This window comes from Necator americanus, chromosome V (genome assembly GCF_031761385.1).
Source record: "Necator americanus strain Aroian chromosome V, whole genome shotgun sequence".
In the NCBI taxonomy this organism is placed as follows: domain Eukaryota; kingdom Metazoa; phylum Nematoda; class Chromadorea; order Rhabditida; family Ancylostomatidae; genus Necator; species Necator americanus.
Window position 1 is genome coordinate 19,456,626 of NC_087375.1, and position 18,114 is coordinate 19,474,739.

At 40.8% G+C, this 18,114-nt stretch overlaps 2 protein-coding genes across 5 annotated transcripts; one reads left to right on the top strand and one right to left on the bottom strand.

Moving 5' to 3' along the window:
• Positions 1–5,164: 5,164 nt before the first annotated feature.
• On the bottom strand, positions 5,165–8,477 carry RB195_014447 (uncharacterized protein; the record flags this gene model as incomplete). Of its 2 annotated transcripts, XM_064204724.1 has the most annotated exons (4): positions 5,165–5,170; positions 5,271–5,377; positions 6,782–6,974; positions 8,418–8,477. In XM_064204724.1, the coding sequence occupies 4 exons, from the start codon at positions 8,475–8,477 to the stop codon at positions 5,165–5,167; spliced, it is 366 nt and encodes a 121-aa protein (XP_064060605.1). The 2 variants fall into 2 exon arrangements, with proteins under 2 accessions (XP_064060605.1, XP_064060606.1); XM_064204725.1 differs by lacking the exons at positions 5,165–5,170; positions 5,271–5,377 and adding an exon at positions 6,505–6,524.
• A 952-nt stretch (positions 8,478–9,429) lies between these two features.
• Positions 9,430–17,999, top strand: RB195_014448 (uncharacterized protein; the record flags this gene model as incomplete). 3 transcript variants are annotated; one of them, XM_013444724.2, is made up of 15 exons in its annotated part: positions 9,430–9,472; positions 9,559–9,666; positions 12,729–12,860; positions 12,933–13,057; positions 13,364–13,474; positions 13,583–13,668; positions 14,409–14,560; positions 14,662–14,723; positions 14,794–14,882; positions 14,979–15,081; positions 15,688–15,829; positions 16,328–16,413; positions 16,502–16,637; positions 17,669–17,740; positions 17,899–17,999. In XM_013444724.2, the coding sequence occupies 15 exons, from the start codon at positions 9,430–9,432 to the stop codon at positions 17,997–17,999; spliced, it is 1,548 nt and encodes a 515-aa protein (XP_013300178.2). The 3 variants fall into 3 exon arrangements, with proteins under 3 accessions (XP_013300178.2, XP_064060607.1, XP_064060608.1); XM_064204727.1 differs by lacking the exons at positions 9,430–9,472; positions 9,559–9,666; positions 12,729–12,860; ... (1 more) ...; positions 13,364–13,474; positions 13,583–13,668 and having other exon boundaries at positions 14,422–14,560; XM_064204726.1 differs by lacking the exons at positions 14,409–14,560; positions 14,662–14,723; positions 14,794–14,882; ... (4 more) ...; positions 17,669–17,740; positions 17,899–17,999 and having other exon boundaries at positions 13,583–13,672.
• Between the last annotated feature and the right edge of the window lie 115 nt (positions 18,000–18,114).

Sequence of the window (18,114 nt, forward strand, 5' to 3'; positions counted from 1 at the left end):
GTTTCAAATTCAGCAATTTCAAGTCCACCCTTTTATAGGCGGAGGGAGGAGAAGTGCGCGGCGTTTAACAAACGCCTTCCTGTGTAGATTGTTATGGTTGGGCGTGACTCAAATACAGGTTTTTTGATTACGAAAAACACTACTTGGATGAAAAAAGAAACTTCTCTCTGTAACACGTTTTTGAGGAGATCAACGATGAGTTTTATGGAGATTCGACAATTTTTCGTGAAAATAAAGATAAAGAACGAAAATATAAGCGATCCGGCCTCACATCATCACCATCCAACAATTAAATTAGTGGAATTGAAAAGTTGTAGTAAACCTCAATCCCTACTTTGTGTCTCCTATACGACTAGGTAATATGGTGAAGCGACGTAACTTACAAGGTCGAGGTTTTCAAAAGAGATGGAAATGTGAAAACTTTCGTGGACATCTTGACTTCGATGTGCTTAGTCTTTGCAGACACCTGTTCACGCTAATGCCTTTTCGTCACCATCGCTGTTTTCTTCGACAACAAACCTTTCAAATGGAACCTCAGGTGACAGTTCAAACACTCATCCAGCTCAATTAACCTAGAATGTTAGTGATAGGTACATGAAAAGAAAATCTACAGTAATCCTACGTCTGTTAGGGCTGCATTCATGACACCTCATATAACATTTGCATATGGAGGGAGACTGCATCACTAATATGCATATTTCTCCTGAACGATGTACCATATGAAGATTAGACGTGTCATCTCTGTTTTTGCATACTTAGTCGGCAATGGTTAGAGCGGAAACAGGAGAGAACTCAAGCTTTTGTGTTAAATGATTCTCAATCTTCAATGCTTTTTACACACCCCAGATACCAAAGATATTCATTGAAAACTGCGCGTAGCTCACTCCCTCGCAAGATTTAAAAATCGTTTAAAAAGAAATAAATGAACATGGATTATTGTCACTTCCTATTCAACAATAAACTCACTCGGTCATTATGCTTCACAGAGCTAAAAATAGTGACATATGTAACAGAATCGGCAGATAAGCAGCAAGATGGGACAGTCAATAGTTGGAAACCGCTTCAGGGCAAACTAACAGCTTCATGCCTCCGGACTGACAAATTGGTATCAGACTTCTCCGGAAGACAAGAAGCATCGCCTTGATACATCGGGTAGCTCCACAAGTCATTGTAAATGCTGCACACTAGTTCATAATGTTCAAACGATCGTGAGTGGAACTCGAACATCATTCGAACAATCTTTAGAAGGATTTATCAAAGACGTGCTCGGTTCCATTACCTTATAACTGAAATGCTTGGTCAAGCACAATCTAGAAGACCATTTCTCTACCCTATTAAAAGAAGGTCATAATATCGCAAAAACCCAATTTGAATTTGTGGAGTCCAAATTCTGAGGCGGAGAAGTGACAGCATCTTTCAAATACTCTATGGGAGAAGATTTCTGTATCATCGAACTTCGTTCACCGCGAAAACTTGAAAAATCACTTTTACCTTTCTAACGATGTTGCCTTGACTCTAATTAATCTCTTCAGACTATAAAATTCAACGCTCAAAACAAGTTGCGCAACTGTTTCCTGTGACTGAAGTCCGCTATCCTAGTTGATGACGTTATCACTCGAACTTTGGAATGTGTTTTCTCTCTGTAAGACCACTTGTACTCATGTGTAAAGGATTCGTTGCCTACGGCTGGTCTAGAACAGGTTCGTAAAAAAAACTCGTAAGTCACAGAAAACCATCGACCAACACATTCCATCTTAAAGATCAAGACCCCTTGAATCGTACATGACGAGTACAAAAAGCTGGGTGGCACTATTAATTCTCATTAAAAAAACCCTTGTATCTACTGCAGTCAACAGCTCAACATATGTCACTTTTGACTTCGTTCGAATTACTAGTGTGTAGTTCTGCATATATTAGGTTATCCCTATAATTATGCAGTTTTTCCGGTTGCATAAATCAGAGTCTGCATATATCACCATGACTGTATCAGCCTGCCGTAAGCACAGCTAGTAAATTAATCTTATTGTTAGTGTTATTGCAGCTTTCAAAAAACTAAGTTGATATTAAGAGGCATTTTGGCATAGGTCCTGTAGGAGATGACAATGAAAGGTAAATGAAAAAAGATGAAGCGCAGATAAAGTGCGCGGAATTGATGAGTTCCTACACGTCCGACTTCAAAAGCATCACCCCACGAATCTGGGTTGGGTGCGGGTTTTAGGTGGGTTATGCCTATGCAGAATCGTAGATTATGAAGAGAAGGGTGATTTCACCAATTTCTTGCTAATTGCCGTAAAAAACGGTTCGGAAGGTACGACTTCGAGCGTTCCGGCGCGCTTTTTTTTACAACAAGTTCGACTGGAGCGCGCCAGCCTTGTGCATGCGCCGCATCTTTCCGGCCGTTTCTTACGGCAATTAGGAAGAAATGTACGGGATCACCCTCCTCTCCATAATCTACGACCACATGTAGGAACTCTCCATCTCCAGCTCGTAAAAATCGATTGGTTTGTGACAGCTAGGTGACCGACCTGAAATCTGCACCACCCCAGATTCGTGGGGTAATGCCTTCAAAGATTAAGAATTCGACTTGGTGGTGAAGCCAGATGGAGGACATAAACTCGGGTTGTAGATTGCGAAGAAGAGCGCAGCCCGGTCCAACCTCGTCTAGTCATCCTAAGAACAGCACGAGAAAAGATGTTCGTTCCTACGATGCAAGTTAGAACGCACCACCCTCGTACACGTAACGAGCTCACGAGCGAGCGACCAAAGATGGTAAGATCTTCTCGCCATCCTGTTTAAGTAAATTAATGAATATGTTCCTTATAAAACTGGAGCGCGTGCAATGCGGTGCGTTCTAACCTGCCTCGTAGGAAAAAAACGCCGTTGCCACGTTTTTCAAGACGATTAGAAGTTGGGCGGGGTCGCTTTCATATTCGTAATCTACACCAAAACTCTATGTTTCCCAATAGGTTTCCCAACCACATCAGTTTCGTGATACGCTTTTCCTTTAATTTTTTATTTCTTTTAACTCAAGAATGTTTGAAGATTACCAACTCTCACGCAGCCTTACAATAACTTGCGAGGGCTAGCTATGTACTAAGTTTTTGTCGGTGTTTTTGTCCTACCAGACAAGTCTGGCTACCATTTTCATACATACGTGACGGAGTAAGCCCGTTATTGCATAGCATGATTAGAGGCAAAAAGCCAGCAGAAAATAAGAGCAATATTATTGGGGATCGAACAATGACTGTAAGCCAATGTAAACGGTGGTTAAAAAAGTTAAGAACAGGAAGCCCCTTAGGAACCGTTAAGAGGTAGCCGTATGATGGGCCTCCGCTTATCCAGGAGGGTAGTGAGCATCGCTAATTGCACTACGCGTCTCCTGACAGCGTCCTGATAGCTACAGTAGCCTGATTGCTCCTCTTGTGCTACTTCTCTCTTACCCTCCACCCACACCACTCTCCCCACCCATTTCGCCGCGTCTGTTGCTCTTACGACGAGTTTTTTTTTTCTCCCATGGCTGCAGCTGTTGCGATGTGCTTTTAGAATCGAACGAAAAGAAAAGTGTCTGGTGTTAGATGTTGTTTGAAACCCTAGAAAAATTATACTTGTAAGTTAATATGCATGAGAGAGATTTGTATACGTGATACAGAATTTAGAAATGCGAGTGAAAATCTTTCTTATCATATTTCGACTTGTTAGATGGAAACCACTCATCCATTCCTGGGAATGCAAGAGATGTTTCAAAGAATGTCCCACTGGTCGGTGCAATGCTTTTTTTAATTTTTTTTCTTTTTTTAATTTTAATTAATTTTTAAATCCAGGAATTTCCTTTTGCTTATCTAGTTGAATAAAAGTGCTATCCAACCCCTAACGAGGCGCGAAGAATGCCTCGCAGACATACATTGCACCTGGATTTATATCTCGAAGATAGAAAGGTCTCTGTTAGCCACTAACACACCTAAACTGTAATATTGATTTCATTTAGAGAATAGATAGAAATGAACGAATGAAACGATAGTTGTCGTGTGTTGTTGTGTCGAAAGAAGTTTAAAAAACCATACAAAGTTTTATCAAATAAAGCATACAAGCAAGTGTTAAAATATTTGACATGCGCTCTGTATAAGCATTGTATTTATATAAATTTTGGCAAAACATTCATCTTGTTACATAGCGAGACATTCGGCGACAAAATTTATTTTTAAAATGAGTTCTCATTTAAGCCTCTAACTGTAAGTTAAAGACTGCTGATAAAGTTGCTGTGCGTACAGCTGCTGGTGTTGGAAGATGAACATGAATTCATTGAATGACATCGTGACAAACACGCATTTATGCACTGCGAGTTTATATAGAACAGTCAGGGTGTGAAATGTGTGGAATTATGAGGTATTTGAAAAGATATGCATGTTAGCCTTTTCCCTGCAGCATCTTTTTGAGATAACTTTTATTTGTGCGAAGTTGCTCAAATGAGGTCAGTATAGGTCACGCATATCACTCTCATCAATCATCAAATATTTGACTCTTTGATACTCTATGACATGCCTATGATGATATATCTTTTAATTGGATAGAAGTATCTAGTTTTTTCCTTAATTTCCGATAACATTCATTCAGTTTAGTATATTCGTATTCGTCAGAACTTGCTGCATCTAGGGTCAAAACGACATGCAGCACGTTCCAACTCGTTTCCAATTGCTGCTTCCACCGCGCCGTTTCAAGCGCGTATGCAAATGCACCGCAACTACACTCGTGATTCATGTCATTTTGACCCGATTATATTCGTTTTTTACTACTCTCCCTTCCAAATTCGCAGTATGCATCGGTCCGCGGCGGCGCGAGCGTCGTGCATGGTGTTGATTAGAGAACAACAAGGGAGCGGGGTCCAGGTGGTCTCAGGCGGTTGTGGAAGATGTCTAGCTGCTGGAGCGCAGTTGTAATTACGCGGATTCGCTGAAGTCAGGTCAGCAGCGTCGGCCGATCTTCACGAGTACCTCTTGTCCAGCATCGGAGGCTCCACCTTAGAAGCTACCATGGTACTGAAAGGCTATTCTTCTTTACAAAGAATTGAATTTCGGAAGAGGAGCATCGAAAATCTGCAAGAAATGGGAAAGGAGTGTAGAATATGAAGGCGAGCATATCTTAAGCACAAGAAAAAAAATGGTTCATTTCAATCCTGAAAAAAGTAAAGTAAGTATAAACTATTATCTTAGTGGGATGTAACCCAATAGTTTATAGTGCCGGAAATGAGCTGGAGACAAGAGGAAAATGACAACCTGAAGATGATTTCTCGATATGACATGCACTTGTTCCGTCACAATCGCGAATGCGTCCTTCGCAGCAGATAGGCGGATTGCCTCTCCTTCGTGGAAATGTTGATCTGCTAGAAGGAACAACTCAGAAAGGTTTCGGAACTTCAGCTCTTCCCGAGATCAAGAGGCAAGTCGTATATCTGTTGTGATGGACGCATTTCCATTCCGTTTGAAGTAACGCAGCTGTCCAGAGAACTGAAAAGCTTCAAAGGCAGGATCTTGGTGAGTGGAACTCTCATTGACTTTATTTACAACATTAATATCTCACAAAGATGAATGATAAATGATGGGATAGCCAAGGAGGATCCGGTGCAGCTGCACACTCGCTGGTACAACACTGTGCTCATGCCAAAAAAAAAAAAACACTTCATCCCTACGCCCACAAACCCCAAACGATACGGAAATGAAGTTGAACGGTATTGCATCCTAAGTAGATTGATCAAATCAAAGCTTTATCCCTATGAGTCCCAAGTGGTCGTTTTCTAGGCAACCAGCAGACTTCTACATTTTCGTCTTCTAACACCACAGCGACTTGTGTGCTAGAGAGACGTATCGAAATAAGGATGCTCCAAATCCTAGTAATAAATCCCAGATTTATATGCTTGCTGGTCACAATTAATCTCTTGACTTCGTCATGAAGATCTTGTCCCGAATTCTACACCAAATAAGAGTATCATGAGCATTTCTACCATCTTCAAATGGTTTCAATATTTCTATCACACAATAAAAGCAGAAGCGGAAACAGAACGTAGCATTCGCAGCATTTTTATTCAAATATTTACATATATCATCGTGTAACAACATCATCATTCCCACAACCAATAAAATGATACTGTGCCCTGAGAAGAAAAAAGAAATACTGTTTTAGAGAAACACATTAATGTGTGAGTCGATCGGAGACCTACAAATCGGGCATTTTGGTGGTGACTCATTTATAACAGCGTGAAAGCAGGTTTCACAAAGACAGATGTGATTACATGGTCTTAACAACACTGTTTTCTCCCTATAGATACAAATACAGCACTGAATTCTTTCATTATTGGCTTTTTCGGAAATTGACATAGTGGAAGATGTTGAGGTTCTCCGATGAAGAGATCCTTCACCGCGACGACGTTCACTTCCCGGCGAAAATACTTCGACCACCTCTCTGATTGGCCTGGCTCTGCGATCCACCTGCTCTGCTATCCCTAGTAGCCATCTAATTGGATGCAAAAGTGCCTGTAGAATTCGAGAAACTGTATGCACTTGAGGAAAGATCATCCCAAAAACTGTGTAGACAATTGAGACACAATACGGTATGAAAGTATACAGAAAATAACTGACAACAGACTGTCTAGTGATCCGTCTTATGATTAAAAAGCACAATATGAAAAAACTGAGCACTATCAAAGTGAAAATGGGGTAGTTCCTACCAATAGCATGAACCACTCTCATAGGAAATGTCACTACACTAAACAACATGAACAGAACATTACCGAGGGCAGTTAACAATGCGATAGGGACCGCAAGCGCGTTCGAAGCACTTTCGGTAAGATCCTCCAGAAACGTGGAGAGGTTCCTCAACGAACGTGTCATGACGAAGATGAAGCCGGATACGAACCAGTTACATAAAGAGGCGTAATGATCGACTGCCTCGTATGTGAACGTACCAAGTAGGCGTATGAATGGCTGTAAATAATTGAGTTGTACACGAACAACGTTATAGTTGAGTCAAAACGACATGAAGCACGGACAGTTGTGCAAGCGGCTGCGCTCGAAGCGGAGCGGTGGAGCATAGCGGTTGGGATCGTGCAAGGATCCGCCACCCATCTCTGCATTTTACCATGGTCCCACCTCAATTCCATCCGCTGTCTCCACCGGACTGCTTTGGAGTGCAGCCGCTTACGCAACTGTCCGTGCTTCGTGTCGTTTTGTCCCTAGTATATATAATTTCATGTGTAGACTTGCAGAAATTCAAACATTACCGTACTTCACTTTGGCTGAAACCTTTCTTTCTTATGGTACATGTACTACTCTTATTTTTGCAATGTGGCCGTTGCCTTTGCATCCTCACGATTTACGAAACATTGACACGTTCAGTGTTCTATGAAGACCAAACTTTTTCATTTGCTGAAGATAACAACTTCGTAGAAGAAGAGAGGTATATAGTTCAGATAACGAAAAAAAAAACAACTTGCGAACGATCAAACACTCAAAAACAACCACAAGAACCGATGACCTTCATGTCTCCGCTAGAAGTGAGATGCTGAACCCTAACGTAAATAATAGAACCCACAGGTTAGGGACATCATTGTGTTCAATTTGATAGTTTCCTTGCAGTTACTACAGATCAAGAGATCCCGTGATTAACTTAACTAACATTAACATTAACCTGCGCGATTCCATTTGTTCTTTTTTTTTGTGGTTTTTCACGATTAGCATCCTCGTAATTATACGGAAGTCTTTTTTTTCCAGTTCAATGCTTTAGGAGGGAGTCTCCTACTTTTCCTGCTACTGTAGATAGTTAGCCTTCTTCTAGGACGGATTTTGGGTTGTTATTGGGTTGGTTACCTTTTCACATACGCATACCATTTAAAATTTCCTAATTTCTTAATCATAGATTGATGATCTCCCATCGATGCATTCACAATGAGTACAATCACACAAAAATGACACAGAAATGAAATCAATGCAAACTATGATTTGAGAAGCATCCTAGGAGTTAAAGTAATGATAAAGCTAATGGAAAAAAAAACTACGCCGAAACTAGGTAGGTAATCAGGCACCATTATGCGAAAGATAGAGAAAAACTAGAAAAAACGAAGCGAAAAGAAGTCCGGAGAACCACTTCTTGTCTTCAAACAGCGGATCGCAATCTACACACATTGTAGAAAAGCGCGAACGCGTTTTGTGCTGTTCTCTAATGATGACTCTCTTCGTAATGTACCACTGACATCGTAAAGCTCACTCTTTCAATTCAGAATTAATAATAAACTGCATTCAGTACACCAAATTTGTTTGTAGGGGTAAGGCTTTCATCTTTGACGAAAAGCGTACAAGTGTAACGTACGTAAAATGCAAGTAAGAACGGATCAAATGCGAATTATTGGGAAATAAGAAGCATTTCCTTACTTCATCGATCCTACTGACAATGCTTTCCCTCACCACAGTCCGAGTATCGTCATCTTCCATTCGCGCATAGCTCAGCAGTAGAGTAGGCTTAGCATTTTCTAGAAAATATATTGAAACTTCAAAATTTGCAATAAGGTCAAAATAACAACTTCATACTGTACAATTCTCACTACTTCTGCAATTCGCAAACTTCTCAGATTTTAAACGTGCGCGGATGCTAGCTACTTATATCGTTTCGTTGGAAAGTTCAGACATCAAGTAAGTCAGGAGATAAATACATTATGTCTTTTCGAAGACTGCTAGATACAAATAGTTCTGGTCACACAGAAAAAGTAAACGGCAAAAACCTCATCATACTTACTATTAACATTATTGCATATTAACATAACTTTTCTTGAAAGCTCGTTCTAAACTTCGAGTCACATTAGCACCGTGATGGATGTTATCATGCCACCTACATATTTTGCAGGAAGTTTCACATGAAGAGATTTTCTTCTAAATGTGTGAGATAATAGAGAAAAACAAAGGACGAATAACGGCAGAACATAGGACATCTTTCCTATGTTCATTTGTAGAGCTTCAGCGGCATCGATGTTGTGTGTGTAATTACGTAAACCGCGATACCTTCACGCTCAGCACCGTTAGATTTTGGAAAATTATTAAGCAGATTCTCCCAGATCAAAACCTATGTTTCTTTCTGGTCTTATTACTTTACAGGAAAAAGGGAAACCAGCAGCTGCTATCCAACCAGACGGCACCTCTAATTCCTAACACAGACATGGACGTCAAATTAGGTGTATTGGATGTGAACTATGGGTGTCAATATTATGACGGCTACGTGTACGAATAGGTGTGGGATATGTCCATACTCTCTGTGCATGTGTCAGACAAAGTACGGCGTTAATGACATGCTAACTTTTTAGTCCGGGGGCTTATTCTTTTTTGGCTGTTTGTTGTCGTGGATTTTGTTAGAGACCCGGTATACTTGTTATCTTTTTCATTTGTAGGCATCATGGTAACGCTGGTTAAGGAAATTCCAACGCTTTTCGAGAAGTGTCAGTTAATTTCGACGTTGATTTTATAGCTTTGTTTGCAGTTTTTTTTATCGTTAGGCAGTCGATTTTATCTAGTACTGTTATAGTTGGCGTTGCCCGCAGTGTTTTGGATAAGATTTCCATGTGGCGCGGTGATATCACACGACTCGAAATTGATGCAATCGTCAATGCGGCAAACAACAGACTTGCCGGAGGTTGTTCTGTCTACTGATGATCCAGTTCTGTTTTTTTTTCTATTCTCGCATTAGAATTTTGAGCGAAAATTGAAAAGAATAGAGATAGACACTCTTTGTTGTTTGATGTGTTGCTGTTAGTACGAATATAAGATTTAGGAGCTTTATGACGATACGAGACTGTCGTTAGGAACTAAATTAGATGCACTTCCATTTATATATCTGCAATCAAAGTCCTGCTCTTCGTATACGGGATCTTTCCATTCTTCAGTACCATTATCTCCAACATAACAAATTTTTGTTTTTGTTTCATTTACTTCGTTCTCTGTTCTGAACACTAAATCTACATTTGCGCGGTAGTCGACGTTTTGAATGTTCACGTTGCAAGCTTTTACTACCGCGCAAAAATGCTCATGTTAAAAATGGCCTTTGTTCCGATATTGATGAGAAGTATAACTGGTTTGTAAAGTCTATGTATATTTGTCGAAATATTTGTTGATCTCATTCAAGATTAATATAGTTGGGTCAAAACGACAAGAAACACGAAGCAGTTGCGTTGGAAACGGCGTGGTTGAGATAGCGGTTGGAATCAAAGTGGGATCATCGCGAACTGCAGCAATGAACGGTGTTAGCAGGGTCCTCAGTCGATCCTAACGGCTACGCTCCACCGCTTCCAGCGCAACCGCTTAGGCTGCCCACAGAGTTCAGAGCCGCGCGGTTTGGCGGGTCCGCCATTTTGGTGGTTATTGAGTGCACTGCTGTGAATAATCAATAACCATCAAAACCGCAGAGCCGTCAAACCGCGTGCCCGCTCGGCTTTGAATTCAATTGGGGTGGGATTGTAGGTAACGAGCATGAGCAAGACCAGGGTCAATCCCCTCTGTTTATCTTGAAAAACGGCGATAGTGACGGCTTTACCGCGATGGATCCCCTATGAAGCACCTAGTGAAGGGCCACCTCTGTGCGAGCGAGCAATACGCGGTGCTTCTGTCAGGGATGGAGCTAAATAGACCGCTCACTGGCAGACGCAGCGCGTATTGCCCGCTCTCACAGGCAGGTCCGTCATTAAACTCCTTGTGGGGATCCGATACAGGATCGTTTCCAACTCTGTTTTCTGCATAATTAGGGGTAGCTGAGCGTGGCCGTTCATACCCGTGCACTGCTCCCTTAACATCTTTTCGTGAAGAGGTCCCAACACTCAATTTTCTGGATGTTGCTTTTAACAAAACTCCTTGGCGGGCTCTCTTGATGCCAACCTTAGAAGATAGTTTGCGAATTATAACATGAGTATATAGTGCGATGCAAAATCTTAGGTCCACCCCTGATTTTCCTAATAGCAGCCTAGAAACAGGTTACCAGTATATTTTTCACCTGCGAAAACCTATGTAAAAATACCCTTGGCAGGATACCTGATCAGCACAGGATGCCACGAACTTTCATTGAAAAATAGGCCGGTGCAAAATCTTAGGTCCACTTTATAAGAACCATGATTTATTACAAAAGTAGTGTCTAAAAAACAAGTTCAGTACTTTGTTACATTGCCCCTGTTGTAAACAACATCATACATTCCATTCGGCGTACTACTGATAAGGATATCAGTAAAGGCTTGCTCTACATTAGCCCATGCATCAGCTATGGCGGCCTTCAGAAACCGAGAAGAAGGGGGTTCTCTCCCTACACACGTTATGTACAGGAACCCCCCACCCACAAGGTTCTCTATCGGGTTAAGATTTGGGGAACAACTTGGCCACTCCAGAAATTTGATTCCTTTCACATTAACCCAAGCTGTGGTTGACTTTGACACGTGTGCGAACGCATTATCTTGTTGAAAAACTAGGTTGCACCTACGAAATCTTGTGAAATATGGCAGTAAATGATCTCCAAGCACTTTGTGATATTCTTCGCTGTTCATCTTACACGAGACGAACTCTAACGGAACAGGTCCGTTTGCGGAAAACGAGGCCGAGACCGTGAGACCTCCGCCGCTGAGGTTATGACTTGAGAACACTCGTTTCTCTTTCCTCAGATCGTCGGGTCCATCGAGGTTCCATTTCTTTTCGTCGGAGAACACTACCTGAAAGTCAGACAAGTACTTGCCAAATTAGCTGCAAGAGCACCCCACCTTTTTCCAATTCGTGCTTTTATGCGTGCGCAGACGAACTTAAGCCTGGCAGCTTCATGGCGGTCATTCAAACGAGGCTCACATTTTATAAGTTGATTATCGATGTGAGGACGCGGTGTAAGCTACGTAGTATTGTCCGTTTTGGTAAAAGCAAATCACGAAGACGCCGGAGGCTGTCCGCGGACTCGCTGCTGTTGGAAACCACCCGAACTAAGCGACTTTCAGCCCTTCTAGATAACTTTCTTGAACGTCCGTTAGTGATTTTTCCTTGTAGGTTTCTGTGTTCCTCAGATAATGGTTGATGCAGTTGTGACATCTTCCCAGTTGAGCCGCGATCCTGTTTGAAAGACCGTCCGCGTGAACGGCATCGAGCTGAGCTTGATCGTCAGCAGAAAGCTTGCTGTACTTTGCCATTGAAACAGACGATTTTGCATCGGCCTATTTATACCCAACTTTACGCGGGAAAACTGTGGTCATGTGAAAAGCTGCGTGGGAAAGCCATGGTCATAGGAAATTCTCAGGTGGACCTAAGATTTTCCGGGAAAAATGTATTTAGGGGGGAGGAGGGCACGTGGCGCCCTTATTTTCCGAGGCTCCGCTTTTTTCTTTTAGTAGCTGTAGTTTACTTGTCATAGATCCTCTAAGACCAATGCTTAGGCCTTAGGCCCGTGATTGATTTGATTATTTACTTCGAGAAATAAGGGTGTCCCTGAGTGCGACTACCTCAACTACACTTATCCCGATTTTCCACCGTCCTATTTTCAAAAAAAAAAAAAGCTCGTGGCATCCTGCCTTGATGAGGTACCTGCCAAGAGTATATTTATAGAGGTTTTCGCAGGTGATAAATACGGACCTGGTATTGCCTGGCGCCCAGGTAATCCGTTTCTAGGCTGCAATCAAGAAAATCAAGGGTGGACCTAATATTTTGCACCGCAGCATATTATAAATATGGAGTTTGTAGGAGGTGGTGTAGATGGAGCAATACATCGAGCTGCTGGCACAGCCGATCTCCAGAGAGAATGTCGAGCCATTGGTTTTTGTGATACTGGCAAAGCTGTGATCACAAGTGCCTGTAAAATGAGTCATGTCAAAAGTGAGTTGGTTTAACTCTCCCTTCTTTGAAGCTCTATCACAAATCAACTTTTGCACATCCGTTTTTACTCAGATATTATTCACACGGTCGGTCCGCAGTGTTCCGGTAATGTTGCTTCTGTGAATGACCGTGAGAAACTCGTCTCGTGCTATCATTCGTGCCTGGATCTGGCGGTTAAGAACAACCTCAAGACCATAGTACGTGTTTAACTACAGTACTTCTGTTTTCGGTGTTATATTACGCGAATAAGGTGATTGTTCTAGGTCTTGCAAAACACACTAACTCCTCAGCTTTCACATACATTATGCAGCGATACCAAAATTACCAGCGTCATTTTTTTAAAGCCGTTCTAGGGGAAGGTTCTTGTTTATGTATAGATATTTTTGCATCAGTGATATTCCACATTGCAGCGTTATTGTTGCTGTGGAGTTTCAAGATTATTGATTTGAAAAAGTTAGAGTGGAAAGGAATCCTATTTGCTTTATGATGACTGTTTTCCCCAGGCATTTTGTTGCATCTCGACGGGGGTTTACGGCTATCCTCAAGAAGATGCTGCAAAAACAGTGGTCAATCTTCTAACTAGTTGGTTATCGAAACCTGAAAATGCGGCCCATGTAGGTCATTATTCAGTACTTATTTTTTGTGGTTTATGCTTACGTCACTTTGTAGAAGTTCTTACAAAAAAACGCTTTTACGTACATTTTTATACCAAAATTACGCAGATTGTTCGCATCGTTCTGGTGCTCTTCAATCCCGTCGATGTCGCTGCATATGAGAAGTTTTTTGAAGAGTACGCTAAGTCTCAAAAGTAGATGACTGTGGATAGATCAGTTGGCTCATAAATATCTAAGCTGATTCTTGTACGCTGTATCTTCTCATATTTATTTATTTTTCATTTTGCTACTTATTCTGCATACTTTTGTAGTGCACACTCTTTTCAGTAGTGAATAAAGTTTGTCTACAGTTTAGCCTTCAATGCGCGCACACTGTACGGAATGGTAGTTGTCTAGTCGCCAAACCATATACTAGGGTCAAAACGACATGAAGCACGTACGCAATTGCGTACACGGGTTCTCTCGAGGCCATCCGGTTTAGCGCAGCGGCTAGGACTACAGCATTTACGCACGACTATGGCCCTCTGCTCTCAAAATTATCTATCAAAAGCAATTCTGATTTTTCATTGAATGAATAGCGCAGTGAAGTATCTTAGGAAGGTGACAGTAAATGTAGTGTAGAAATGGTGTTGTAATAATTCATACTATTTCAATAGATAAAACGAACAGTGCTTGGTTTCCGTGTGAAAACATTCTCAAGTGTCCTCTTTGAGCCCGTACCACAGTTTGCGTGTTTTGGCTTTGTTCATAAGACCTACTTTTTTCTCTTGTCCTTTGATGTGTACTCTTGTTGCTATTCATGGTATTTCGACTTGAAAAGTAAAAACTATCGTTCTTTTTATTTTTGGAATTCTACCTCGTGGTTATGGTCACTATATTTATTCCGTTTTTGGTCGTTGAAAAGCTTGATTATAAAGTTTAGAGGACTTTGCAGATATATAACAGCTATGCCAGCTAAAATAGCATTCAATCCATATGACGTACTTGAATTAGACCGACAATGTTCTGAAAAGGACATTCAGAAAGCGTACAAGCAACAGTGCTTGCGGTGGCATCCGGACAAGAATCTCGATAACAAAGAAGAAGGTATACATCCTATCAAATGAAGTTTCGTTTTACATTTATACAAATAAGATGTAATTATCGTTCTTAGAAATTATCTTAGTCTTTACAACTTTTTCATTAAGCTGAGAGAAGGTTCATCGCCGCCAAGGAAGCATTCCAGTTCTTATTTGACAAAAGTAAAAGAGTAAGTATTTGTCATGAATCGAAATTTTTTGATTTTTATTCTCTGTTCGGTTTGTGTTAACATAATTTAGGAAGAATACGATCGAGACTATGAGCGAATTAAACATCGAGAAGCAACATACAAGGCTAGAATGGATAGAGCGGATAGTGTTAGGAAAAAGTATGTGGTGTTATTTTTAAGATTTAGAAATGTCGAAGAATTTTTGAGTTGTCGAAGACTGTTGTTGTGGAATTTATTGAACTAAGTACATTCCAGGCTCATAGATGATCTTCACAAAAGAGAACAAAATTTTGTCGAACGGTCCAAAACTAGCGAACATCTTACGCCTGCACAAGCCTATCAAAAACGAAAAGAAGAGGTCAGGTTGTACTGTGTATATTGCTCTCATATTGTTAGACAATTTCAGTTTTGTTAGCACTGCTCTAGCCATTAAACATATTAGTGACCTCGACACTTTTGTTTGTTGCTGGCAGTGCCTCACTGACTCGTCGTCGGTTTCCACGAAAAAAAAAAAACATGAAAACGGAAGTATGAAGAAAGAAGATGTTTGTCATTTTTATATATGTGTAAGCATGGGGGCGGGTGTAGTGTAGCGGCTAGAAGCTCCGCTTCTTGCACGATCGATCGGAGGTTCGAATCCGCCTTGGCGCTCACCAAGCCCTTCATCCCTCCGGGGTCGATAAATTGGTACCAAATTTGTCTGGGAGGATAGGGACACTGACTGACACATCGACTAGCCCCCGCAAGTCATTGCATAGTCCAGTTACACGTTCGTAAACAAACGACTCTGAATTGAAGTGAACGTGGGGGCGCATCTCAAGCGGATGGATTAACGCCACATACTTTATCTTTTACCGTCATTATAGTGGCGACTAATATATTTTACCATTTGCTGTTGATGATTTCTATATTTGTAACCAAATTCTTCAAGAATAAACTTCTAGTTATTTGTGTTTGTTTTTAGGAAAGACGCATTCGATCAGAGTTTGAAGCTTTACGAAAAAAACTTGAGCAGGAGGCAGCTGACGAAGTTCATGCTCAACAGGAACGCCTTGTTCGACTTGCCCGAGAGCAGGCCGAAGAGAATAAGAAGGAGGAAGCTGAAGGTGAGTGCTTCTATGTTGGTGAACAGTATCCATTCAGCTGCGTTTCTAAAAAGTAAGAGAGTGTGGTAGTGTAGAATTGTAGCTAGAAGAAGTCCATAAAAAGGATAAAGCCACTGGCGTATCAATCCACTTGGTATGTGCCAGCGCGTTTTGCTGGAATTCGTAATCGCTGAGGTTTTAGAACGCGTGTTGGCTTACAATGACTTGCGGGGGCCAGCCGATGATCAAGTCAGTGTTTTTATCCTCCCAGACAAGTCTGGTACCAATTTATCGACCCCGGAGGTATGAAAGGCTTGGTTTGCACTAAGGTGGTTTCGAACCCTCGACCGTGTGTCTACAACGGACCTCTAACGCCACGCCCGCCAAAAGAATTCCATAAAACTCTATAAATGTATTGAAGGCTGTATAAATAACTTGAGCTCGTTTGTTTTGTAATTCTACTTCTGTGTTACCACTGCAAAATGGTTTGTGTTTCTTACAAATATTGTAATTTTCCAGAGAGGCATCCTACTTTGCAAGTTAAATGGAAACCTTTTGAAGGCCAGGACTATGATGAAGAAAGCCTGAGATTTCTGTATGGAGAGGTTAGTTATTCTCCTTTTGCTTTTGTCATTGGATCTCTTTCATCGACAATAAAATACTTTGCTCGTTTAAAAAGTAAGAACGTTTTAGTATGGCAATATTTTGACAATGACACCCATACGAACTACTAAGAAAGGTGAGCGATTGTGTATGGTGGAATTTGGTCCTGAACTCGTTGAGCTGGGTGCAGAACTGGAACATGGAAAAGGAGGTCCCGAGATTTCAGGTATGTTTTTTATGTAGGCTTGTTTCTTTACCACAACTGAACTGAAGCTTTACCACAACTCGAAAACAACACATTTGCAATCGTAGATATATTGCCAATGATATTCCCGAGTGGTTGCTTAAGCGATGACAAATGATATGCATTTGCATTTATACAACTTTGATGTGCTATCGAGTCAACGCGATGTTGTAAACAAGTGGATGATGTCATAAGATAACTGCTGCAATTGTTTGATTCTGGGTGCCTGTGTAGTTTGGAATAAGAGTGAATTGTGTCATTTGTTGACGTGCATGTCTTATTAATATGTTGCAAATACGGCATGTCACCCACTTCTTTATATGTATGATCTCTGGCTTCCTTTTTTTTAAAACTAAATACTGATTTGACACCAGTTTGCTAGCTTTGAGCTATTGCGAAGCCTTAGCACCGATTTTGACCTTTTCTTCTTTTCAAGAAATTTCTTAATGCTTTTCTTTAAGGTGAGTAAACTTCTTCGGAAACTGGTGGAAGAGTTTCCCACATTTATTCATAAACCATTCAAACATTTGTGTAGTTTGTTTCTTTTTTCCACGTCTATTATTATTTTCGTCTTCACATTTTGAGAGTTCTGCGCCTTCTCCTATTCTTTGAAAGTCGTTCCTGGTTTTCCTCGAGCCACTCTTTCTTTCCTATTTTCTTTTCCGCTAGGAAATGGTATATTAAATATTGTAAGCAGAGAAATTTTGCAACATGCGGACTGTTGCTAATTAGGAGATTTTTTCGTATTACGATGATTATGACGTGATTGACTGTACTTTTTAAGCTGCAAGTTACAATGAGAAATTGCGAGAACAGTAATTTCTAAGAATGTTTGTTATACATTCCAAGATCGGTATCATGCACTTATCTTAATAGATGTCGATCACTGGTTTCTATCACTTCTATGCGTTCATTTCGGTGATGTGATCCTTTGATTAGTAATAGTAATAGTCGTAAGCAAAATGAGAATGGTTCAAATAATCGAGCTGTTCTAGATATTATATGTTTTACAGGTAGCTGGATTATTTCTCCTCAAGCTCCCATCGCTGAAGAGAAAAACCCTCCTGCCAGCGAAAAACATTCAGGTTTGTATATTTTGCAGAAGCAGAGGAAATGAGAATAGTTCCATATGTTTACTATATGAAACTATTCTCATTTCCTCTGCTTCTGGACTCCTCGAAGAAAATTCATCCTCACTCTAATTTTATTACGAATGCGGCTGCTTGCACTGTTTCTTCTTCAGATTACTCTTCAATGACTTATGAACAGTTGCAAGAACAACTTTTCGCCGATATGGGACCACCCTCTGAAAAACGAAAAAAATGGCAAGAAGAAGAGCAATGAGAAGCGTCCTCACAACTGAAATCATATCAGGAGCTCCATCTTTTTATATGTTTTGTAATAATGGAAACTGAATGAACAATTTTCATAATTTTTACTTAAAAACACGTTCAACATC